The sequence below is a fragment of the Apis laboriosa genome, unplaced genomic scaffold, assembly GCF_014066325.1.
Source record: "Apis laboriosa isolate Shangri-la unplaced genomic scaffold, ASM1406632v1 scaffold34_cov151, whole genome shotgun sequence".
Lineage (NCBI taxonomy): Eukaryota > Metazoa > Arthropoda > Insecta > Hymenoptera > Apidae > Apis > Apis laboriosa.
This window is the reverse complement of record NW_025222928.1, coordinates 1,710,137-1,736,914: the sequence shown is the minus strand read 5'-3', so window position 1 is coordinate 1,736,914 and position 26,778 is coordinate 1,710,137. Positions and strand designations below refer to the sequence as shown.

At 32.6% G+C, this 26,778-nt stretch overlaps 3 protein-coding genes and 1 long non-coding RNA gene across 4 annotated transcripts in view; 2 read left to right on the top strand and 2 right to left on the bottom strand.

The window, feature by feature from the left end:
• Nucleotides 1-16,976, top strand: part of LOC122714658 (hemicentin-2-like) — a 247,075-nt gene extending 230,099 nt beyond the window's left edge. Inside the window, exons 6-14 of the mRNA XM_043936189.1 lie at nucleotides 5,915-6,066; nucleotides 9,218-9,362; nucleotides 9,472-9,602; nucleotides 10,590-10,749; nucleotides 10,991-11,284; nucleotides 13,623-13,931; nucleotides 14,630-14,956; nucleotides 15,192-15,382; nucleotides 15,697-16,976. Of these exons, the coding sequence (XP_043792124.1) occupies nucleotides 5,915-6,066; nucleotides 9,218-9,362; nucleotides 9,472-9,602; nucleotides 10,590-10,749; nucleotides 10,991-11,284; nucleotides 13,623-13,931; nucleotides 14,630-14,956; nucleotides 15,192-15,382; nucleotides 15,697-15,969 (1,982 nt within the window). The 3' untranslated portion in view covers nucleotides 15,970-16,976. The remainder of the gene's footprint in view (nucleotides 1-5,914; nucleotides 6,067-9,217; nucleotides 9,363-9,471; nucleotides 9,603-10,589; nucleotides 10,750-10,990; nucleotides 11,285-13,622; nucleotides 13,932-14,629; nucleotides 14,957-15,191; nucleotides 15,383-15,696) is intronic.
• An 883-nt stretch (nucleotides 16,977-17,859) lies between these two features.
• On the bottom strand, nucleotides 17,860-21,797 carry LOC122714659 (testis-expressed protein 47-like). Its single transcript, XM_043936190.1, has 7 exons — nucleotides 21,723-21,797; nucleotides 21,448-21,513; nucleotides 21,228-21,329; nucleotides 21,020-21,130; nucleotides 20,786-20,944; nucleotides 20,533-20,701; nucleotides 17,860-19,199 (listed from the first exon to the last, which is right to left on the bottom strand). The coding sequence occupies exons 1-7, from the start codon at nucleotides 21,795-21,797 to the stop codon at nucleotides 19,126-19,128; spliced, it is 756 nt and encodes a 251-aa protein (XP_043792125.1). The 3' UTR covers nucleotides 17,860-19,125.
• Nucleotides 21,798-22,663: 866 nt separating this feature from the next.
• LOC122714898 (nucleoporin SEH1) lies at nucleotides 22,664-25,303 on the bottom strand. The gene is made up of 6 exons (XM_043936666.1): nucleotides 25,075-25,303; nucleotides 24,834-24,990; nucleotides 24,446-24,707; nucleotides 24,137-24,367; nucleotides 23,777-24,064; nucleotides 22,664-22,841 (listed from the first exon to the last, which is right to left on the bottom strand). The coding sequence occupies exons 1-6, from the start codon at nucleotides 25,183-25,185 to the stop codon at nucleotides 22,664-22,666; spliced, it is 1,227 nt and encodes a 408-aa protein (XP_043792601.1). The 5' UTR covers nucleotides 25,186-25,303.
• Nucleotides 25,304-25,871: 568 nt separating this feature from the next.
• On the top strand, nucleotides 25,872-26,362 carry LOC122715121. Its single transcript, XR_006346785.1, has 2 exons — nucleotides 25,872-26,094; nucleotides 26,230-26,362. It is a non-coding gene; the product is annotated as an uncharacterized LOC122715121 (long non-coding RNA).
• The last annotated feature ends 416 nt before the right edge of the window (nucleotides 26,363-26,778 follow it).

The window sequence follows — 26,778 nt, the reverse complement described above, 5'->3', positions numbered from 1 at the left end:
ATACAAATTAATTTATTGATTCTATTATTTTGTATGAAATTACTATAACGATAAAAAAATCGTCTTCGCGCTATTCCTATTCACACATTGGTTACAAATCGCTGTTTCACGTTAAAACGTAGAATTCTATATTTAAAAGCGAACGAGGCTCGTATGGAAATGGAGGGGAAAAAAGGGGAAAAAGGGATCGCAGTTTTGGAACGAGGGACTTGTGTCGCGGAACCGTGGTTCACATACTTAAATAACAGCAATACAACGGGATCTCGTGTTTCAAAGAGTATGTACATTTCAACGAGCATGGTCGCGTTAACGCAACGAGCGTGCACGAGCAGCCGAAATTGCGGTATTAAATTTATTTTGGTCCTGTAACTCGGACTAAACCGCAACGGAACACTGGGTACAGCATCATTCACAGTGGTGGAAAAGAAATAGCTGATTAAATTTAAATAGCTCGCAACAACGAGGTCGATTCGAATTATTCGAAAAAGAGAATATATATATATAGCAGAAAAGCAGAAAATGGATCGACTGTGATAGAGGAAGGAAGAGGAAGAGGAGGAAAAAAAAAATAGTAACGATTTTGACACTCGAAGAGATTGCTTGGAAACTGCACTTTGCACTGGCCGACACTTGGCCGACCTTTTCATAAAATTCACATCCTCGTTTATTCTATATAAACGAGGACAGATTTTTCCGTGTGATCGAATAACGAGTAACAAAAGTTCAAATAAAAAAATGGAACAACGATCCGTCCATTGCAAGGATTTCCATCAATTTTTTTTTTTTTTTTTTTTTTACACCAAAGTCTAACAACCATTGGCGAGTTTTCTAAACTATTAACGATTTTATTCCCGAGTTTATTTAACGATGCTCTTGTCATCTGACAAGATAAGGGTAAACCATTTGACATTTAGTGGAATAAAGTTCTTCTTGGATCGAACGAAAAATTTAACCTCAAACTCTTAAAAAGTCTAACCGAATTAACTAAAGTTTAATTCGTTGAGTGACTCGAAATTCATCTCTAAATATATTATCGCGTTCTTCCCCCTCCAAAAAAAAGAAAAATCGAGAAAAATAACAATTACAAGAGATTCGTCGTTGAAGTGAAAAATTGGGGCAGGGAGCAAGAGGGCAATGGCAATCTTCCCTCCTCGAGAGAAAAAAAAATCGAGAGAAATAAATTTACACGAGCATTTCTCTCTGGGTTGTCATCGACAAAGCAACACGTTTCCCGCGTGCACGCGTCGGCTGGCGCAGGAAAAGTCGCAGGAAACGGGCCTCGAGGGCGCAAAAGGAAAAGTTGAACGGCGAAATGTCACGGGTCGACCGCGATATGGGCCGCTGCGTAAAGCAAATTTCCTCGTCTCTCTGTCGAGGACGGGGCGCGGCCTTTATACCATCGGCCATGGCAACGACGTTTCCCTGGAACAATGCCCGTTATACGTCTCGATTTCGCCGCTTTGTCGATCCAGCGTCGTTTCTGCGCGAGCGGATAGAATCTGAGAATCGGTGGATCCCTCCCTCCTGCTATACGGCATCTTTCGATTCAATTTCCGTGGAATCATTTAATTTCGAGCAATTTTGGATCAAACAGGCGAGGAAAATCGTTTCGGATTGTTTTGGAAAAGCGATTGTTCTTCAACGGGGCAAATTATCCTTTCCGTTGTCCAGGATTCGTTGTCAGATTAATGTACAGCGTTTTGCAACTCTTTTAGTGAGGCATCGAGCTATTAAGCATACTGTGATTTTTTTTTATTATTTAAAAAGTGTATAATTTAATTAATAGATCAAAGGATCTATTAATTTGATATGAATTTCATTTTTTTCCACAATCGTATTAATAGTTGATAAATATTTAATTATAAAAGAAAATAAGGAATGTTGAGATGGAAGCAACATCTTCGTTTCGTGTTTGTAAACCTGCTCCATTCGTTTATAGGATTCCGTTATAGTTGTTCTTTTCTGGCACGATAAAGACTCTTAAAGGATTTCAGACTTTCCTCGGTGTTTCTTAATGTTGAGATGTTCTTTCTTGGAAAATATTAATTTATTCGTGGACACAGAGAGTCTTGTAAGTCGCGAAATGAGATTAGATACACCGTCTTATTTTATACAATATTCACGAATGAATGAAAAACTCAAGATAACGGGATTAATCCGATTAAACTAATAATACTTGAATAATAATAATAATAATAATCCTTCGAAATAACAATCTAAGAATAACAGCAATATACCTTCGACAATAACATTAAAATCGAAATTAATCCTCAGTTCATTTCCAGGATCATTTGCATACTATATAATGCTTTAAAGCGTATGTGTATATATATATATACGGAAAAATGGAACGAAGAGGGCATCCAGCGTTTAAAAGAGCCATAAGGCGTTTCTAAAACAGCTTCCGGTGTGCCTCCGTCAATATTGAATTTCCCCGTGATTACATAATAAAGTAAACATCGTTTCAACCCCTTTAACCGAGGCTATCGACCGTCTCTCGAATTAGCCCGATGCAAGTCATGTAAATTAGCCACGACCACAACTCAGAAGGGATTCTCTAGCCTACTCCCTTAGTCTCTGATGGCGACAGAATGGAATATTTGAAATATCAATCGGTCCACTCGCGTTCGTACAAATTTATCGAACAAATTTTACGTTATATCAACTGTTTTAGCGATTTGATGGATGGATTCGTTCTTTCCTCGACGATGATAAAAAATGAGAAGAACAAGTGGTTGTACAATGTATTGTTTCGTATTGGCCTCTAAACTTTTTGAATCTTCTCTCCCTTCGTTACTTTCTCTTTGCATAAGAATCAGGATTGAGGATGCAAATGCACATTTTGAGATTCTCAATGTAATTTCCATTGGCGAAAAATTATCGTTGAGAGTAATTCTGATGAGTATCTTCATTCTTGAAATAAATAAATGATTCGAAGATATTTCTTCTCATCGTTAAGTTCCCAATAGAATTTTTCATCAAAAATCGTGATGGTATTTTTAGAGATGGTTTTATGAAGTTTTTAAAAAAAATATGGCTGTGTTTTTATTAGCAGTGAAAAAAATTGAAACGCGGTAACTATTATCGATTTACAATAAAAAAATCGAAATATATCTCTTCACTAACCGAAAAGCATACGTATGCTCGTGTGTAAACCAATAAACTAAAATTTAAAGAAATAAATTGAAAAAAATAAATGGATAAACAAACGAGAAATTTAAACGAAATAACGTAGGAAACAAATAAAACGAAATAACCTAGGAAACAAATAAAACGATCTCATAATATAAATAAATACAAAATATTTCTTATTTGTTTGGCGGGGCAATACACTAGGCTGATCACATATCGATTCGTTCCACTTGCCTGTAATCTTATATCGTCGTACATTTTCTCGCATCGTTGTTCGCCGTACGTTGAAGCTTTCTTTTTTTGTCTCTCTCAAATTCCTTTTTATTTTCTAATATAATAAAGATAGAAAATTATTCCCAGATTGTAATAAATAATAAATTACGTTAGCCCTTCATCCGATGCATAATACGCAGGGTTTAACGGGTTTATGATTAAAATGGATGCCATCCCGCCTCGGTTACAAATTTATAAAATACACAATGACGAAAGACTAAGCACACCCTCCTCAACGATTGAACGCCCAATTATGGCGAAAGGGCAGGCACTCTATCATCCTTAAAGAATAAATAAACCAGCCATCTGCTATCATTTTCCGTAATCTCGATGCTAATAAGAAAGAAAAATCAATCGATCTCTGTCTCTGATTTGAAACTTTCCTCAATTTCGAAGCACGTAACAATATTGAAACAACTGATTCAACTAATATTAGCAATCATTTTTACGCCCGAATAATATCATTCTTTAGCATTCGAGATAAAAATCAATTTCCAATGCGAGACGCGCATTTCCTTCGCTTGATTAAGCATCGCACGGCGAAATAAATTCCATAGATTTTCTTCTCTCCTCTCTTTCCCCCCTTCTTATTTCTCTTGAATAATAAAAACTTACTTCGAATTTCTTTTCTAATCGTGGCGGCAACCTAAGTTTCTTTAATTTTAAGCGCGTAAATCCAATCGTGTCTTGTCGTTTCTTGTTGTTTCGAACAAATACGAACATATGATGATTTTCACAGTTGGTCGCGTGTTAGAAGGATTCTCGTTGAACGAAGAGAGAATTTCGAGAGAGGTAGCGATATAATTGGGGAGGAAAGCAGTGTCGTTCGTGCGACAAGACGACACAAAGTTTGGTGGTTTTGTTAACGTTTTAAGGAAAAATATTTTGTAATGTAGTTGCTGCTCTTCTTATTTGCATTCGATTTCCTTCGTTTTGTTTGTTATAATTTTTTTTTAACGAATAGAAAAGAAAATTATAATTAATAATCCCTCCGGAAATTCAACAGTGAACGAAAACTATTTTCTGAATAATTTTGTTATTCAATGAAGTATCGTTTTATATATAAAAGAAATTTATCAACGTCAATTTTTCACGATGGATATTGCAGACGTGTCTCGAATAACGCGGTGTCGCGCGAAAAAAGAAAGAAAGAAAAAAAATAGGGGAAGAAAAAGAGAAAGAAGAAAGTGATTAGGGGAAGAAAGATAGTTAATTCTCAGGGCACGAGTGTTCAATTATATGAAGACACAATGGAACGAAGATTGATTATTAAGATATTTTTCACGTTCGTTTCGTACAATTTTCTTATCATTGAAACAGATTTTTCTATACAGACTCCACACATCGATAACAACGACGTAAAATACGTGTTAATATCACGGAAAAGATCGTTTCGAAATGTTCATAATTTTTCGTAAAATACGACGACTTTAAAAATAAATTGTCAACTAAAAGTTTTCGAAATTAATTTTATTTTAATGATTCTGTATAATATACCGCGTGAAATTTTCTTTGTAATTCCTCTTTGTAATTATTCACAAGTAGAAGAATTACTTTATTCGAAAAGTTGAAAATTAATTACACGAAAATAATTATTCTAATTTTCATTATTATTCAAAAAATACATACGTTTGTTTTATACCGTGATACGTACGACAAATGGCAAGTGAGTTATTGCGAGTTATCCGATTGTGTCTGACGTGGCGATCCACGAAGTATCTGGAGCATAATAAACGGACACAAAGCTGAGAAAAAATAATGAAGGACAGCGAGGAGGAAGAAAAATCGATGACTCGATAACGCAAACAATTATCCATGTAAAAAAAAACAACGATCAGGAAGGTTGGTCTTGGTATATAAATATATATACCAAAAGCATATAAAACAAACCTTATTTCAACAATCTATTGCCTATTTTCGAAACAAAAAATACTCATAAAAATATCATTTTACCGCGTAACCATTTAAAGACCATATTAAAAATTAAATTAAAGGGGAATAATTTTCACGGAAAATTCAATTAACATTTATCAACCACCAATTCCATTTCACCATCTGTTTCCCCATTTTACTCCGTCCAAGCACCGCGCTTTCAACTTTTCCAACACCAACAGCTCTATTCTACTATCCGTTCCGCACATACTTCCATTCTACTCGAACATTCACCACTTCTACTCATTCCGTCTGATAAGCCATCCCCCCCCACGCCTCTTCTCCGCTCGCGGACATCGCGTTCCGCTCTACTTTTCCTCCCTTTCACAATAGTCGAAACCTACTCCCGTCCAACTCATCTCTCATCCAACTTCTACACATACATACGTATATATTTCGTCACTTCCAACAAATCAAGCCAAAACTCCGGCCTGAATATTTCCCTTTCTTCTAACCGCTTGACTCGACTTATAAACCAAGCACATCCGTTATCTTTTATTTATTCTTCACGCGTGAAATAACGCTTGTTACGCGAGCACTAATACTAATACGCCATTCCAAACGACTACACTTGCAGTCTGGCCGTTGGAGGTGAGGATAATCGGGTCGAACCAGCCGTTGTCCGCGGGCAAGAGGTACGAGCTGGTCTGCGTCACTTCCGGCTCGAGGCCACCGGCCACGGTAACCTGGTGGAGGAACGATCAACGTTTGGTGGACACCAAGGAGAGTGTAAGTACGAGAGAATGATGAAAAGGCGAGACACCAACTTGTTCGCCGAGAATCCAGGCCTGGCTATTCCCTGGCCTCGACTCGTAAATCGAAGTCAGAGGCTCTTAAACCGGTGAAATATCTCGCCTACCCACCCGAAATATATACTTGTCGCGGAAAGAAAAAGGTGGGGTGAGGGAATCGAACTCGAATCTCTCTAGTTGCGAACCTGGCTCTAAAAATGATATATCGTGGATATTATTTTTCCGAGTCGAAGAATTTCGTCGCGTGGAAACTGGTTCCTACGAAGATTTTGGAAATTTATTTCTCCTCCCCATCACTGTTTTAATCCATAATATCTCATATCCATGACACTTGAACTTGCAAAATTTCATTCGTCAATTAGAACGTTTGGAGGAACGTAGAACTCTTTACATCATTCTTCTCGAGGGTGTGTTATTTAAACAAGAAAGAGAGTGTGGAAATGATCGTTGAACCATGATAATTACTCTTAGGTGACTTATTAAACTTACTCAAAGTTTTTATTCGTGCAAAAACCTCGTTGGTTTTGGAAGTAGCTTCTTGCGCAACGCTTCACGTTGTTACAAATGTAGGAAAAACACGAAGTTTAAGAAGTTAAGAAGAAATAAAATAAACTTTTCTCTCGGCAAACTCTCGGCGTTTAAAAACTTTGCAGATGCGCCTCGCCGTGAAGAGTGAAAGGGAGCAAACGGGAGATTCGATACACCGCTCGACGGTAACTTCTAATCTCTCAGCCTCTGACCTCTTAAAGGAACCGTGTAAAATACGTTGTTCCCGTACGCGTGCGCTCGTCTAGGATTCCCGTATTACGCGAGAATAGCGTGCAGGGATATCGTTATCGCGTCAGGGCATAGCTTTAAGCCACGTTAAAAGCGCCATTAGACGGGGAATAATTTAAATCGAAGCGAGGCGGTGATGTGATAACGGTGTGCCTCCTAGTCGGATACCTCGCGAGTCCATGCTCTCGTTAGGGGCGCGTAATTAAGGCAAATCGAGCGGGCCACGAAACCGGAATACAACGGCCGGCTATTTATTGGCGACCCGAACCAATGTCGCTCCACGAAAAACAACGACCAACCTGGGGATTTAAACCTGCAGATTTGCATAGTTTACCTAACAGGTTTCAAATAGGAATTTTAATTGGACGCGAACAAGTGGCTACAGTTTGAAAGAAAAATCGTAAGGAAGATAAAATCAAGATTAACATTGCTGCAACTTTGCAGTGCTGCATAGCAGTTAGAATTTGGATACGTGAGAATTTTTAGATGAATAATGATAGAAGGAGAATGTAGTATTTACAGCCGCCAAAATAGATGATCGTGAAAGATGTAAGAGGAAATTTATTGCATTATCTTGTCCCGTGCAATGACTGTGGATCGTAATTGCGGATATTTAGACGAGAGACATGGATATAAACTCTCTGCAAAATTATGATCGAGAGATCCGTAAAGCTCAGAGGTCTGTGCCACATCGTGGAAAAAGAAGTACGTGAGGAGAATCCTCGCGAGAAATAAGAAGAACAAGAAAAGGTTTCCACTCCCGTTAACAGGTTGATTAAAGTATTGTTATACAACATTTCGATTGATGATCGCTATCCATATGTGTATCTCGAAACGATTATTCGATTATACAACTTGTGAAATTCGTGTGAAAAATATCGACGTTATTAATTTATTATTATTAGGCAATGTTAAAACGAGGGAAACGAAAGTTTCTTATCTACAAGATTACAGGAAGAGGAAGAAGGAAGGTGAGTCGAGGAACCGTTCCCTCCTATAGATTATCCTTCCTCCCTCGTATTTCTTCTTACGCCTCATCCTCTTTTGTTTAACTTTCTTATATAAGCGGCGGAACAAAGTCTCGCGGAACGAGAAGCGTCGACTCTGGAACAATATTTTCTCTGTTTCTCTCTTGGCAAGTGCCCCTTTTATTTCGTGTCCCTGCCACCAATCTCCGCGTCTCAAATATTTATATCCCCGATCGCGAAGGAAAATTGCGGATCAAGATTAAAATTTATATATCGATATAGATGTCCCTGTTTACGATCGAACCGTGATACCTTAATTGGAAATTTTATAAAGATATATATCTGCGAAAATTCACCTTTTCTATATTAATGGAACTTTCTATATTAAAGAAGAAAGAGTTTCCTCACAGAATTTGAATATCTTAATTTTCCTGCGATCGATCAATATTTTCCAATTTCCTCGTGTATAATTTTTGAGAAAACGATAATTAATTAAATGAATTTAATTAAGAAATGTTAAAATTAGAAACTTCGATTGGAAATTAAAGTAAATAATATCGAGAGAAGGGGAAGAAATTTTAAAATTTTAACAAACGTATCTCGAGAACTCGGATGTGTAATAGGTTCTTCGATAAGTCAGAAATAAGAAAACAAGAGAAGAAATTATATATATTCCGTGCGAGTCGATTTCTCAGGATTCCCTGTCATAACATAGCTTATCATAAAATTAAACAGATCTGATCTTGGAAACTATCTAAGCCTAGGTATACTTTAGTCGAAGAAAATTTTAAACTAACCTATCTTCTCCTGATAACGAAACATGCCTCTCTAAGCCTACGCCGTGGACAGATTACTCTCATGGAACATTTCGAAGTTTACTGCTGAATCTAGACAGGAATATACGACCAGAGAAGAATACCGATATATTTCGAAGCGTGTACCTCAGACAGGAATAAATTTTATTCGAACTTTCTTTCTTACTTCTTAATATACTGCGAGCAGAAAATAGAATTGAATTCTATTTATACTCACGAATTCGAATGATTAAATATTCCGTTATTATTCATTTTCATCCTCGAGATTTATTAATAATTATTCTCGAAATGAAATTTGAATTTTGTAAAATTTATCATATATATATATTTTTTCAATCTTCCCTTTCAATCTCTATTCACGAATTTTTTTTTTCACCAAAATTAAACGAGATGTAACAAAATGATCCTATATCAACTTTGAATTCATTGAAAATGAAATTCGAACGAAACACGTACGAGAGAGAGAATTGAGATGAGAAAGCGAAGGGGGGAGGGGAGCGAATTTGAAGAATAAAATTGAAGAAAAATATAGGACGCGGAAAGGAAAGTTATGATAACGATGTTACAGATGTCGAGCGATGGGAACACGACCACCAGCATCTTGTCTTTCATGGCGACCAAAACAGATGCCGGTAGACAATTGTCGTGCAGGGCTGAAAATCCAATCATGGGGAGCGAATCGATAAGGGACGACTGGGTACTCGAGATACAGTGTAAGCGTATTAAAGACACACTACGGAGAAGAGGCGCGACCGAGTTGTCGATCAGTTACGATTATTCACCACCGGAACCGACCGACATATTGACGTTTTCAATTTGCAGACACGCCGGAAACGCGGATACAGCTGGGCACCTCGTTGAATCCCAACGAGATCCGCGAGGGAACTGACGTGTACTTCGACTGTTTGATTCACGCCGAGCCTCCGGTTTATAAGGTTGAATGGCGACATTTGGTAAGCGACTTTAATCGTTTATTTATATCTCGTGTTTATATCTCAATTCTCGTGAGGTAAATCGAAAGGTGAATCGAAATTTGTAATTCTAAAGTTTTCAAATTTATATATAATATGTATATATATATATATTGATATAATTCGATTTAATTAATATATATATATATATTATTTATATATATTATTTATAACAAATAAAATCGTAAATGTGCTTTCAATATTTCTATCTCTATTTTTTTTTTTTAAATTTTTTCGACTATTTGTTAAATAATATTTTTTTTTGGACTTTAAATTTTCATTCTCGAAGAAATAAATATTAGTTGCTGTTTATTATAATCTGGATAATAATAGTAAAGCCTTCGAAATTTTCAACGGCGCGCATCACAGTTTCAAGTTTGCGCGTTTTTCGCCCGTTTCCGTTTTTTATTCCTCCCTTCCCGCGATTACTATCTAAGAGTACGTCCTTTTATCCCTTAACTAACTAATTTAAACAAACTTGTTTCCGCGGGATCAAAAAGTTTCGAAAGTAGTAGATTTGAAGGGGAAAAAAAAGGTTCGCACGCGAGTCGAGGCCATCTTGTCAGCGCAGAAATAGGGATGGAAGTGCAAGGTTGGGCCGAAACAAGGATATTCAAAATTCCGTAACAGCATCGATCGCAAGAGGCGCGCTTCTTTATCCCCGTTTTATTCTTCGAACATCGTTGAAAAATGCAGGAAGATATTTCCCATGGGGTATGATATATGGTACAATTGAAACGTTCGAAATTGCATTTAAAACGACATCGAAAATTCTCCTTCTGGAAGAGTTGTAGCGAAATTTTAACGATTCTTATATTATCTTTTTATATATGGAAAAAAAAGAAAGTAAAGAATTTTTATAAAATTGTCGAGTTCGAGAAGAAAATGTTGATTTAATGCAACATCTCCACGCGTTAATCGTATGGTATATAAACTCATCAACGCTGTATCAATCGCTCTTTGTTACAGGGGAAAACTCTTCACTCCAACGTCACACAGGGTATCATAATCAGTAATCAAAGCCTGGTGTTGCAAGGCGTCGACCGTAAAAGCGCAGGCAATTACACTTGCGTCGGATATAATACGGAAGGGGATGGGGAGAGCACTCCGTTTTATTTGAACGTAATGTGTACGTAACGTGTCGCTAAATAAATGATCAGACATAAAGATACGCGAAGGAATCCATTCTTCGTCGAACAATTATCGATATTTCTTTTTCTTCTTCTTTTTTTTTCTTTCCTTCTAATTATCGGACGAAATAATATTCAATTTTCATCGTACAAATACTCGATTGAAAAGATTTTCGATCAAAGTCGTGAAAGGAACGCGCGGAATGGAAAAATTGATGCGATTCAAATCTCGAATTCCAGTCTCGCCCACTTGCAAACCGAATCAGACGAAGGTGCACGGCGTGGCGAAACAAGAAAAGGCAAACATATCCTGCCAAGTGGACGCGAACCCCCCCGAGGTTCAATTCCGTTGGACCTTCAACAATTCCGCCGAGAGTATCGACGTGGCCGCCAGTCATATCGCCAGGGCCGGCACATCCTCCATCGTCTCATACACACCTATGACGGAATTGGATTACGGCACGTTGCTCTGCTGGGCCACCAATCGAATTGGACATCAACAAGTGCCCTGCGTCTATCACATCATACCGGCCGGTGAGGTATCTTTACGTGATAATTCCATCATGGAAATTCGGCTGTGTCGGTTGTGAACCTCCATAACTTACTTATTTTCTTTGCTTTCGTTTATCCTCACTTTAATCATTATTTGTGAATTTATCGTGTCAAAACAAATTAGAAATCTTGAAAAAAAAATATGGATTATTCCGTTTCACTAGTCAAACTTCTAATCGAATACGCTAACTTGTCCACTTGTCTGATCAGAATCTATCAAAGCGGTCTATTCGTCCGGCCAGATAGCGTCCGGTTTCACTTGTCGGCCCAGTCCACTAGTGTTCCACTATTACTCGTTCGATAAGTGTCACAATTCTACTCGTCCCCGACTTTACCGACAGGGACATTTAATACAAATCGCAATCTGTGATTATCACTTCTTTTCGAAATATGAAAAGCATCGTATACACGTGTTTGTCAATCGAGAAAAGTTCGTAGGTTGAATATGAACGGATGAAACGCGAAGAGAGATGGGAAAAAAATGAAACGTTCGCGGTTGGTGGTAATTACAAAAAAAAAAAAAAAAAAAAAAAAGGTAGCGCTGTGCTGACTTTTCAAAAGCGACAATCCCACCGTGGAAAATCGAGAAGTTCCGGGATTAAAACGGAAGTTCGTTATCACGTATGCGCATGTATGTGTGGAAATCCGTGCACGGATGGCCCTATTTTTTTTTTTTTTTTTTTTCAGTGACGAACGTGGCCATCAAACTATTGAAAAGATCCAATTGTTGCACGAAAAAAAGAACGATTGTTCGAATTTCGCGCCAAAATATATCGAACGTTCATTACCTATATATCTGATATTCGATCAACGAGATGATCATTTATATTTTCGCGATAATAATATTTTTACGCGTGTATATTCTAACTGTCAGTAAAAGTTCTACTATTTTTTTTTTCCCCCCGTTCGAAAGCAGGATTAATTTCGATACTCAAAGGAAAACTTGGCCGCTTTTCGACAGAGGCAACTCGTGGCGCTCGTGGAGGAGATAGACGAGCAAAGTATTTTGAGAAATTAAAAGCAAAAAAAAAAGGATCAAAATAAAAATTCCGGCGCGTGATTACGGCAAGTCGTTTTTTGGAAACTACGAATACCCCGGTAACTTTTCCTTCTCTTCCTTTGATCCCATTTTTATCCGTTTTTTTCAACCATCTCGCCGCGTTTCCTATCCTCGTTCCTTTCTTTCTCGTTAATTATTCTTTACGGCAAAACAAAATGGAAAACAAATTCACCGTGAAAATTAACCATCTGATATTTGAACGAAGTTTCGTGATATTCGTAATCGCGCTTCGTCTGGCCAAATAATAATAAATTGAACAATAAAATTTTTGAAATAAAATTTTTAAAAGATCGCGTTTAACCAATTCGAAATGAAGAGACTTTTTTCTTCTTCGTACGAACGTGTACACAACGAGTGTATCGAACGATGTCTTCGTGAAAACAGTTATATTGCTTGTAAAATTTAAGGGAACACTGAAAAAGAGAATAATGGCCCGGAAGCTTCCGTAAATAAGTTTAAACAGAAGCTTCCTCGCTTCTTGTTTACGCTACCATAAAGAGATCGCGTTTCAGACGAAACATAAAGTGCTGCACTCTTTGTCAATCTAATATTTCGCAACGAAATTATTTCTCAGTATAGAGCCGTTATACGAACTTATCCTTTGTACTTTTTTCTTTTTCTTTTTTTTTTTTTTTTTTAGTATTTTTAATATTTTTAATAATTCTCCTTTTAAAGTACAACGTATGTATCCATTGCTTCGTTCCATTTATCGACATTAATAATAGCTTTCTATCGTCTCTTCGCTTCTATCAATTAATTAATCTTCGAACGTAGGCATAAAAATATTCGAAGAGTAATTTAATTTATAATTTCTTATGAATATGAAAGTAGTAATTATCTAAAAGTAGTTATCGTAGACTTAATAAAACACATAACATATCTATATAACTATATTATCATCTCCCGTCATTTTTTCTAATAATAAAAATTTTCAAACGAAAGTTCAAGTCACGAATTCATCAAGAGATTTGTGAAATTTCAAAAAAATCAGAAAGATAAAATAAAAAGGCAGGAACGAAGCAATCATGGACCAGATAAGTGAAACGAGATAATTATGATCAGACAAGCGATGTAAATTGTATATTGGACAAGTAGACGCACACCAATCATAATCAGACAATATGGCATATTAATAATCAAGACCAACAATATAATATCCAATAGTATAATATACCAGATCATTGAACTCATTTTCAACAAATAGATCCACGAATCGTGAATAATATTAAAATAGTACGTTACCTGCGGTATCTGCATCAGGTCGGCCCGATATGGTTCACAATTGCACCACCTTGAACACGTCGACCAACTCGTTCTCGGTGCGATGCACGGAGGGGTTCAACGGCGGTCTACCCCAGTCCTTTCTTCTCGAAGTGAGGGAGAGCAACAGCCAGGAATTGCGTGCTAATCTGACATCGCCTGTGCCACGTTTCAGCGTCACCCATTTGGAATCGGGCGCCCTTTACCAGGCCTGCATTTACGCGTACAACGATAAAGGGCGGAGCGAGGCGATGGTGGTTCAGGCTGGGACCATGAGGCCAGCTGAAAAACAATTAACGTCAGAGTCAGGTTAGTAAAAATTATACTTGTGCTCTACTATACGAAAAATAAAGGTAATAGAAATATATAGTGTGCCGTTATTCGTGGTACAAATGAGGCGAAGGTGATTCGAGAAAAATAAAGAGAGAATAAAATTTCTTCGTTCGAATAGATCAATTTTTTGAAAATTTTTTAAATATAATTAAAATTGGTAGACTTATTTTTTTTATTATTAAGTCGTATTACAAATAACACATGTCCTTTATACAAAGTTGATCGCAAAATGTATTTAAGTCTTTTTTAAATGAAATTCGTTTAAAAATTTATTGATAATTAAAGCTGTAAAAAAAAGAAATTATTCCAATATCACGTACGAATAAATAGATCGAATTGTAAAACGACTTTGAACCAGTTTCATCGAGAAAAGAGAGACTGAAATGAAAAGGATAAATTTCAATTCGCGGTCGTGACGAGATCTTTGTGCATGAAATAATTTATCCATCGCGGCAGGAAATTGTTTCATTATACCGTAAAACTGGTTCGTTCGAGTTGCTAAGCTTGATTTCACATCCGTTTCGATCGAAATCGAATATTATTCCCTTCGTATTTTCGCTTTAATATCCGGAAACCGACAGAATTCGATATTAAATTTTTTTTAAATATATATATATATATAAAGTCTGTTAAAAAGAAAATCAATATTAAAAATTGCATTTTTATCGTTTTAGAGAGGCCGAGACAGAACATCAGGCTTATGCCAATGCTGAGCGTGATGATCGGCGTGGTGACCGCTTTGATCATCGTCGCGGTAATAGTAATGGTCGTGCTCAGAATTCAGCACACGCAGGTGGACGAACAGAGCAAGTCGCAAATGGAGGAGCACAGCAAACAAACGAAACCGGCTCCCATCCAACGGGAACTGAGGTTTCGCGAGGGAAGCAGTTTGCTCACGGATGAAAAACATCCCAGCAGCCCTTTCAGAAAGCTGGAGAGCAGCGGTGACATAAGCGAGAACGACGAGAAGAACCCAGATATCATACCTCAGCAAATCACCGGTTCGTGTTCCAAAGATTCGACTAGATCCGCTACTACAGTATAACTTGAGATTTGCGATACTTTCGATCTCCAATACTCTCCTTTTCAAACAATATCTTGACTCCAACTTTTGAAGTAATAAGCAAAATTCTTTCAACGATATCCTCGATCCCTTGGAAAATAAATTAGTTAAATTAATTAAAATTTCTAATTATTCTCAAGTAAAAGCAATTTAAAATTGTCGTACGTACACAGGCGACGAGCCGTCCGAGTACCTGAGAAAGAGGCGGCTCGTGTCGACAATCGAAACATCGCCATCGAGAAGTTTGTTGGAACACTCGACGGTCACTTCCGTAAGCGGGCACAGCAGTTACGTCGGTTACTGCACCATTCGCAATGGCATGCCGTTGCACGAGTTCTCGAATCTGACGACGAAGCATAAAAGCGTAAGTTTCTAATTCGCACTAATGCGTTTTCCGATTATTCGCCATTACATTGGTCCCTAATTACAACTATTCCATCCAACTAAGCCCCTCCAGTTAGATATATACATTCTAACTCTCTTCTTTCCCTCGATTATTCCCATTGAACATTGCTCGTCGTTTTCAAAATCCTCCCGCGCATAGATGACAACAATGCGATTATTTGCCTTGTCCATTTGTAATAACGACAAATCTCAAGCTGAAACGTTCAAAGGCCATCGATCACCATATATATATATATATATATATATGTATATATATATCCGTATAAATTGCAGTTTCAGCCAATAGTGGGCGACGACTATCAAAGCGGGGTTTGCACACTGCCGAGGCAACACTGGCCGAGCCAAAGCGTTCAATCAATGTCGATGACGATGAGCCCGCCGATGCTCTACACAGGCCTCGGTGTGGTCACCAGGACGTGCCCGAGCACTACTTTGCTCACCAAGGACGTGGAGGCTAGGATCCCGGCTCAATGTTGCATCCAGTCGCAGAAGGACGGCAAGATGAGCACGCCGATCGTCATGGCCAAAAGGGAGAGCTCCGTGTGACACTTTTGTCGCTCGCAGACCAGCCACGTGTGAACAATTATCTCATCGTTTAAGCGTTTCGTTTCTCGAATCTCTCTGTACCGGTGATGATTCACGTGGTAGCGACGATTGGATTGGATCGTTGTGGAATGTACGGATGATAGATAAAAAAAAAAGAATCGTGGATCGTGTTTTCCGTTGCAATAATTGGAACCGCGAAGGAAGGAAGGATCTTTTACAATGATTCCTTTCTTTCTCGGTTTCGATTACAAAATTCGAATCTTTTCACGAGTATAGGGGTATCTTTTCCCTTCCACTATCGTGTAATTTAAGCGAGTTAAATATGTGTATAAAAAGAAGGATGTAGTTCGCGTGTAGCCAAATAAAGTGAGGAGAATTGAAAAACGCGATCTTGAATTGTATCAAAGGAATAATAGTTACCCTATTATAACGTGGAACGATCGATATCTCCAAAGACGGATTACGGATAGATTGTGGTAATTTTCCTCGATAATTAAGGGATAATCGTCGAGAGGAAATCGTGGTCGTTATTTTTATCGATTATTTCCGACAAACATTCCAAAAGCGACCAATCGTCGATTTTGTGTTCAGAGACATTCGACAGTCGCGTGTACGAAAACGATGTGAGCGTAAATGAAGCGGAATACTTATATATATATATATATGTAGAACCGTACGCAAATTGGAAACGAGGCCGGTTGTATTTCTAACGAATTTATTTCCTCCGCTCGCGATAGGAACATCGCGTTTAACGTCTCTCTGTTCGATCAAGTGCCCTTTTTACATTGAACCGGACGATTCTTGAGCCACCGTGTGTGAATATATTTGAAAAAAAAAAAAAAGAAAGAAAGAGAGAGAAGAAAAGAGGAGGAGGAGGAGGAGGAAGAGAAAAGTAAAAAAAAAAAAAGGAAGTTGGAAGATAATCGTGCGTATGATAAAAGACGTGCGAGTGCAACCGGGAACGAATTATTGATAGGGGAAAATATATACTTATACATATGCGTGGGGTTTCGCTCGTGCTGTACATATATCTTGAATACGAAGGATATTTTATACAGATTGCTATAGTATATAAAGATGAAATAAAATTATAAAAATAAAAAAAAAGAAATATGAGGGAGCGAAAGAAGAGGGAGGGAGGGATAGAATAAGCTAGAAGCTATTTATTCCCACTTTTACCGATTATGGTGAAAGAAGGGGAAAAAAGGAAAAAAAAATATAAGGGGAGAAAAATATACACATTGTACAATTTACGTTTAGACGTTGTAAGTATAAATAATGTATATGGGTATATAAATCGATCGAGACGGCCAGAATAACGTACACTGAGAATGTCCTACGACATGACGAGATAGAAAAGTTTAAATAGTCAATGATGGGAACAAGAATTTCGCATGTGTGTGTGTGTATGCTCGATATCGAAGAGGGGGAAATGACAAGGAAGAAGACATATCGTACAGCTTTTCCATCATCGAAAAAAAAATTGAAATTAAGAAAACGAAGCATTAGAAACGAGATGAATCGAACGAAAGAAAGAAAAAAAAGTAAAAAAAAAAAAAAAGCAGGTTAAAAAAAAAAAGAAGAGGAAACATGAAAGGATCATCTCCCGTTGCTTTCGTCAGTATGCAGTATTCTGGATTTTATTGTAAAATTACGTATTTGTATAATGTATAAAGTAATGATTTTCCTTCTGCGTAATGATTCGAGGATGAAAGCAAAAATACAAAAAGGAAAAAAGGAAACCATATAAAAGGAAAACCTCCTCGTCGTGCTCTTATAAAAATCTATTAGTATGTTTCGATGCTTGAAAAATTCAAAGATCGTTATATTATTTGATTCTCGTTTGATTTGCAAAATTTAGAATAAATATTTAATTATTTTCAGATATATTTGATCTATTTCGATACTTTTAACATTTTTAATGAGATTCACTTTGTATCTTATTTAATTTTTATTCTAAAACTTTGTAGAAATGAAATGAAAAATGAAAAGATTAGAAAATATATTGTATTTTCCATACAAAATGAACCGAAAGAATCGTAAACTTTCGAAAAGCGTTAAGAAAAATGTATTATTGTATGGTATGTATAACTTCTATCCACGAATCGTTACTAGAAGCTCGTGAAAGAGAAAAAAAGACGAATATTTATAGCTTCCTTGATCGTTAAGCACAGCAAAGATGAGAAAAGAAAAAAAAAAAAAGAAAGAAAAAGAGAGAGCTTTCGCTTCGCTCTGTAAATGTCTCCTTTTCCTAATAAATGGTAAACACATTTGTGTGCATGCGTGTATCTAACAGCCAAAGAAAATATTTGGTAGAAAAAGAAGGAAAAGGAAAAAATACGGGAAGATCTGGATAATTTAACAGATAACTCGGTGTAATACGGTCATAGGAAAATGGCGAACAATGGTTTTTCACGAATCGTTCGTGTAAATATTATCGAGAATTAGTCGTTCTTTCGAATCCTCTAGATGAATGTGTTCTTTCGATCTTTAGTCGTTAAGTTTTATCCTCGAAGACACGGTCTGATTGTAATATTTAAAAAAAGAAGAAAAAAAAGAGAGAAAAAGACACACTGCGTTGAAAGAGAAACGCGCGAATGAAATAAAAACTCGTTATTTATTATTGCCATTGATGGAATTGATATCGGCGCATAGCCAGTGTACTAAGGGGAACTTTACTAATCGTTACGAAAAACACCTATTTCATCTTGTATTAAGCGTCTTACGCTAAAAGGCTGAACAAAAATTTAAATACGAATTCATCCTGACACGATAGTGATGCGCTAGTATCGTTTCGAATGATCTAAGGCGCTTAACGAGTTTCGCTAGCAGCACAATAAATCTTCAACACAAACTGCCAATATAATATCTTTTGATAATTTATTCGAACAATTCTCCATAGTAACATCAACGAAACGGTCTAAACCGAACGGCATCGGTATTGGATTGAAATTTTATATCATCATCATACTTTTATCATCATTGTTCAAAAAACACGAGATATCATAATAGCAGAGAAAAATAGTTTTTTTTCTTTTCTTTTCAAAAATCAATTATATTCTTCAAAAAGCAAACGTGATTCCAAATTGATAATCAAATAAATCTTTAAAATTAAATTTTTAAAGTTTTTAATGAATGGGCTTTGGTTTTTTCCCATTAATCTTTGTTATAATCATTTTTCTTGAGTTCGGGGCAGAATATCATATCACGAGGTGCCGGCCAGATGGTATCTGCAAAATAATCACCATCATTCTAAATAAAGATATTCTTTCATCTTTTGTGAAATTATTCTTCTAGAATCATTTGATCAATACACAAAACATCTTGTGGTCTTTTTATATGTAAATTATATAAATTATTAAAACTTATTGGAAATATAAATTCCTCAAAGTATCTGAATGATTGTTCGATTAGATATCTGGTGTTTCATTTTCAATTATCAATTCGTTATGCTATTTGACAGTGGCAAAGATACACTTCCGTTTTTACAAATTAAAAAATGATAAGATATGAATATTCACAATATTAAATATCTTTTCTTGTTAATTTGCATTGAATTACACAGGATAGGAAATAATTCGATTGATAATAAAATATAAAAGAAAATTATATGTATGTATTTCAAACAAAAGTAAATCAAAGTTTGTTTTGTATTGTAAAGTGAATTTAAAAGAATCGAATATGAAAATGTACTCGATAAACATTTGAAACAACAAACTCAAAAAAATTATAAATATTATTTTTTTTTTAAATTAAATTTATCGTAATATTTTCTAAAATGATAATATCTTTTGTAAGAAACATTATCTTCTTTTCTTCACGAATTGTTTCCAATCCTATATAGATAATAATTCTTAGAATTAATATTCTAAGAGATGCTATGTTACGCATTAAATGTTACTTTATATTTGTTTAAATGGCAAATTTTAATTTTATAGTTAATATACAAAATTTCATTAAATATTATATAATTATTATATAATTAATTGACATTTGCGTGATAACCATAAAATATCCAAATAATACCGACCAGCGTTTACACTATCTATTTGCTTCGTTATTATATATCTTACAGTAGCCAGAAATAAGAGCCAAAAAAATCTTTTTAGACTAATAATAATACATGAAAGCACCGTTTCAGCCGTATATCGCCTGTATATTTTTAACGATTGAATTTGACCAGCTGCTTTTGCAAAAGGAAATCAAAAAAAAAAAAAAAAAAAAAAAAAAAAAAGAAAAAAAAAAAGAAAAGAAATCATTCGAATGAAATTTGTATATGTAATTAGTTTAGTGATACAAATTTCATGTATCCCATAAAAAAAGACGTTTTTTTGATATTGTAAATACTCTGAAATAAATAATCGTTTTTATTCAACTATTGTTTGTTATTTTTTTCAAAAAAAGAAAAGAAATTTCCACGAAAAAAGAATTATAGTATATATTATATTTAAAAGATTTAAAAGATTATAATTAAAATCAATTTTTACTTGCTAAGTATCTCGATAATCTAGTTTGTAAAAAAAAAATGAAATTTGCGCAATGATTTCGTTGAATACAAATTACCTGAATACAAATTAATTGTTGGCGTGACAGAAAATATTTTCAAATAGTCTTCAATAGTTAAAATTACAGGATGTCTGATATTCAATAAATACTCTAATAATGTGCTTTCAGGATAATATGGTGCAAACTTTTCATTTAATGTTTTCACGACTTCATTCATTGGAATTGACTTTATAAAAAATATTATAAATATTAACGATTGATTTTAATTTTAATAAACAGAATTCATTACTTCGTTATTAGAAAAACTTACGCTATCTTTAATCGTATTTGAAATATGATCACACAATATATAAATTTTTCTAAAGCAATTTGACATTTGATATAGAATATCATCCAATTCAAATGATGTAAATGGTTGTATTAACGAAGGTGGTATTGAATACACATAGGACCATTGCGAAAAAAATCTCTGCGAATTTCAATTAAAGAATTCCTGTTTCTTTTTTTTTTTTTTTTTTTTTTTTTAATTCATTATAAATCTCACCTGATGAACATGATGATAAGTCGGGAGATAAATTGCTCTTTTTATTTTACACTTTTTATTTTCAAAATTAATTAAAGCTTTGAAATGTCTATAAATTATATCCTCTGCCGACTATGATAAGAAAATTTATTTTTCTTCATGAAATCGTTAAAATAAAAATATTTATTCAAATATTATGATTTTGAAAATAATTTTTTACTTAATTCACCTCTATTACATGAACAAAATATTTAGGATAAATAAGGAACAATCCAGTGATGGGGATATTGATATAATCTTCTTGTAAACTATTTATTATAGATTCTATTTGCTGGAAATTATGTTTTATGCACTATATGAATATTGTTTTATAATTTTTCATAGAATTATTTTAACTTTATCCATAATTAAAATTTTTTTATAACTTTGATTAACTATTAGCTTCGTACCTGTTCTAAATTTACATTTTCACCAATATATTCTCCAACATACGTAACACGTGTTATATACGTAATCTACAAATAATATACTGTTTTTACTTAACAGATTCAAAAATTTAAATCGATGAAAGTAGATGGCGTTTTAGTATGAATTGATGATTTCAAACAAATATATTTATTTATAAAATAAAACATTTACTTGAGAAAAATATATTCTCGTATTATTATTCTTGATATCTTAAATAAATTGATCAAATGATAATTGATTGAAATTAATTTCTTACCTTACCAGTAGCTCGAAGATTTTTTTTGATTACGTCCAGCAAACTTTTTCGAACAGGTTCAATTACGCGTTTCATAGCATATAATATTTTACACGTATTTTTCACAATATTATATACACAATGAAATAATATTAAGTAAATTCAAAAATATTTCAAACACTGATAATACTATAAAACTGATTTTAATCGATAATATTCATGCACAACACTAATGACGCGTCAAAGCTATCAAACACTTCGAAGCTCAATGGCGGATATCCACAATTACTACGTTAATCTTTCAATTACAATTAAATTGTTATTTTTCAAAATTATCATTTTATTAAAAAATCTTGTTTAAATATTATAATAATTTATTAATTCAAAATTAATTTATAAAGATTTATCGTATTTATAATTAATATGCGTTGATACACAACGCATATTACAATTTTATAAATTTCTAATTCAATCAACGTTGTCTTTCCGGTTCAATTTCAATTTCATTTGAAATTTAATATAATATATATTTTTTAATGTATAATATTTATAATATTATAAAAAAAATGACATCTTTTCTGTTAAATATATTTATTTTAATTAAATACAAATAAATCGTAGTTTCAAGGAATAATATACGTAAAATTATAATTTGCTAAAATTAAATGAAATAGCAAATTTATAAATTAGATTCATATATATATACACTTTTATTAATAGTGTATATACTTATGCATAATTAACTATTGCTATCTACTATCACATTATTATGATTGTAACAAATACATATCTAAAAAAAATTTTATATTTTTTATGTTTTTAAATGAAATTTTATTTTTTTTATATATAGAAAATAAGTTCTATTTTTTGAATTAATTTTTTAAGTAATATTAAACATAAAAATATAAAATTATTTATTTTCATATTTTTTAATATTACTAAAAACTGAATAATTATTTTTATTACTTTTTAGCCCTTGGACACTCTAAAATTGGAGGTGGAGGTGGAGTTGGTTCACTAGGATTTCCCAACCACACTGATTTACTAAAACGACCCTTTATAACAGGTGGCTGCCATTTATTGCTGCACATGACTGTAACTGTAGGCTTTTCTGCAGTGACAGTTGCTATAGTTATTGCTCTGAAAGTGAAATAAAATCTATTTAGACAGTGATAAATTATTTTAATCATCAACAATCAAAACTAATAAACTTAAATTTTCACTAAAATAATAATACAAAACTTACTGTAAGATGATCTTTTATTACTAAAAAAATAAAGAAATATTTATCAACAATTAATTTATTTTTTTATAAATTACTTAATACTTCAAGGTAGGTAAAAATAAAAAAGTATTATAATGTATATTTATTTATTAATGAAAAAAATGTATTACAAATTGAATGAAATATATACTTTTTGTAAAATATTTTTCAAGTTTGTTTTCAAATACATACATAATAATTCAATATTTACAATAATTTTAACGCTGAATAAAAATATATGTGATTTAAATAATTAACACACCTAAAATTTATTATTTAATAAATCTTTTTATATTAAAAGATAAAATATTTTTTATTAATGATCTCTTCAATAATATATTCTTTGCTAATTTCTAATAGCAAGATATCGCTCTTTTTTCAAGTAGAAATTTGTTTAAAATAAATATAAATAAACAATAAGTTTATCATTTTATCAAAATAACTAAATGATTAAATAATATGATAGGTTATATCATAAACAATTCTAGTAGAACACCTATTTTATAATTATATTATTTAACAAAAAAATACAAATTATTAAAACAATAAAATAATGTGCAATGCTATGAAATTATAATTGTTTAGTATATTATTAATATAAATTGATTTTTTTGATTATTAAAAATACAAAATATTTGTTCAAAAATAAGAATAGTTAATATTTTTATTATATAAATATAAATCCAATATTTTCCAAAATTTCTGACATTATATGAAATAATAAAACTATTAAGTATGTTAAAAAATAAATCATTTTGTCTAATGCCAAGGCACTTGGTTTGGATGACTGATGGAACCCAATTTGTAGTACCTTGTTGTAGAAGATGTTTGTTGTATTCCTGTTGAATGATTAGGCGGTGTTGCTGCTATAGAAGTTTCAGCACTTTGAGCAGAGGTGCCATCACCTTTCAAAACAGCAACACATTTCCAATTGTTAATATAATTATCTTTCCATAATCGAACACAACCATCATCTCCTGAACTTGCTAAAATAGTTCCCATAATATTCCAACACACTCGCCATACAGTAGGATTATGATCAGAAAATTGTGCTGCTATGTTAATTTCAAAACGTGATGAACCACTTTGTGCACTATCCCTATGTTAATAACATTTTTATCTAATTTCTTATATTCAATACTTATAGAAATTAAAAAAAAGTTATACTCACAGTATAGGTTTTAATGTAATTATTTGTACATCATTTGATGCAATAGCCAATGTGTGAAAACTTCTACCTAAATTTGGAGCAAATGCAATATCATGAACAGGGTCAACAATGGATAATGTTTGTGTTTTTGTCCACCTTCTACTACTTTCAGAATATTCATATATAAAAACTTTTCCTTCAGATGATGGATTTGGATCATCACTTCCAACTGCTATCATTGGAGGATGTAATCTGATATAAAATAATTGATGAATATTTAATTTCCATATTTATAATATATATTATATAAATTTTAGTAATTTTTTATACCTTGAAAGAGATGGATTCCATGATAAACAACTACATTGAAGTTTACAACTAATGTCATGTTGTAAAGTCCATTGACTTAAATTCATAACATCAGGAGCTTCATATATTCTAATTACTCCATCTTCACTACAAGTAGCTAACAAAAGTCCTAAAGTTTTAGGTGCAAATTTTACATCTGTAACAGTCTTTCTAGAATCTACTAGATTTGTTCTTCGAACCCAATGTCTCATACCACGTTCTCCTGGTCCTGACCCTTCTCCAACTACAAATAAAATTAATAATAATAAACTATAAAATAATTAATCATAATATAGAAATTAAAAATTAAAAATCATTTAAAATTAAAATTAAAATTAAAATTAAAAATAAAACTCAATAATAATATTACCTATTTCTTCCCACACAGCTGCTGTTCTATCAAAAGAACATGTTGCTAAAACTTGACCAAATTCTGGATGTGCCCATGTTACTTTAAATACAGATCCACTGTGTGCTTTCCAAGATGCAGTTAAATGCCAATTTCCATGTTCATCTTCATCCCAGACCTACATAAATTTATTATTCTTATGTATGAATACAATAGAAATTGTTCATAATACAAATACAATTAACGATTGCAAAAATCTTACTTTTACAAATTGATCACTAGAACATGTTGCCATTCGTTGTCCATAAAAGTCGTAAGCAATATCATGAATCAAATCTTTATGTTCAGCGTTAATACTGTGTGCTTCAAACATCTTTAATTATTTATTTATTTACAAAATACAAAATAAAATAAACTTCGATATATAAATTATTATATGCAATTATCAATATAAATAAAGGTTAGGAAATATGATTAATAAACTTTTTTATAAAATTAGCCAAATGTGAAAAAATCATAAAATTAAATTTTTATAATTTAATATATATATGAAACATCATTGTTAAAATCATTTATTTTTTTCAACAATTTACTTTGTACATTTATATCATTAGAAACGAGGAAAAACACTGTAGAATTCAACTAATTTACTAACATTCTTTATGACTATTATAATTATATAAATAAAATATATATTTGAAATTTTTAAACGAAATTATCAATATTAAATTAATAGAAAAACTTAATTTTTATTTAGTTAAAATTTGTATTTTCAGTATATTATTTGAATACATTTCAATAAACCGGTACATCTTAAGCACATTGTCACTAGCTATAATAAACTAATATTAAATCTTAATATGTATACTATTGCTGTATTTAAAAATAATGGTGTATTTAAAAATGTATTTATTTTTTATATTAATAAAATATAATAATATATCATAATATTATAAATTTATTTTAATAAAAATTATAAAAAATACATATATCTAATGTATTATATTACTAGTTATATTTCTTTCACTAGTAAATTATTAGTTTAAAACATATAAAATTTAACTTTTTTATTAATTCATATCCATATAGAATACAAAATGTTATACATTTTATAATTTTTTAATATTCTGCAATTTTTTACTATTTTATAACTTGAAGAAAGTTCTATGAACGAGACTGAGACTGTTTCATGACAAATTCTCATGAAGTTAGTGTATAACGTGTCAGACCACGTATGTCATTCAAACATACTGAACTGTGTATTATAAAATAATTCTATAAGGTAATTATATGTTTCATAATTAATTAAATTATTAGATAATTTTTTATAAGATTTTTTTATGTAATTTTAAATATTTTCTTTATTAAATTAAAAATATAAATCAGTAAATTAATCTTTCAATATTTTATATTTTAGATGATTACAGATGTACAGCTGGCTGTATTCTGCAACATTCTCGGAGCAACATTATTTTGCTTAGTATTTCTTTTTCACTATGTATATGCAAATTATACGAAATAAAAGAGTAACATGTTGTTACTGAACATAACCTTAACTTGCACTTTACATATAAAATGGAGTTGTACATCTACATATTATATTTTATATTGATAAATATGATAAATCAAAATAAATGATTTAATACTGAAAAATAGTTTTGAAACAGAATAATATTTTCTCTAATTCTCATATAAATAATATGTAAATTAAATATTAAAAAATATTTATTCAAAAATAATCGATATATATGTAATAATGTAATGCAATATATTTTGTATATATTTTATTTCAAATAAATATATCATTTTTAAATATAATTTTCATAATAACTATCAATATATACTTACTTTGCATAAATAATGTGAAACAAAAAAAATAGAGATTAGTTACTATCTTCAGAGTATTTTAAAACAATGAAGTTAGTCACTTATAACTCATAATTATACATAGTCAATGTATTATTAT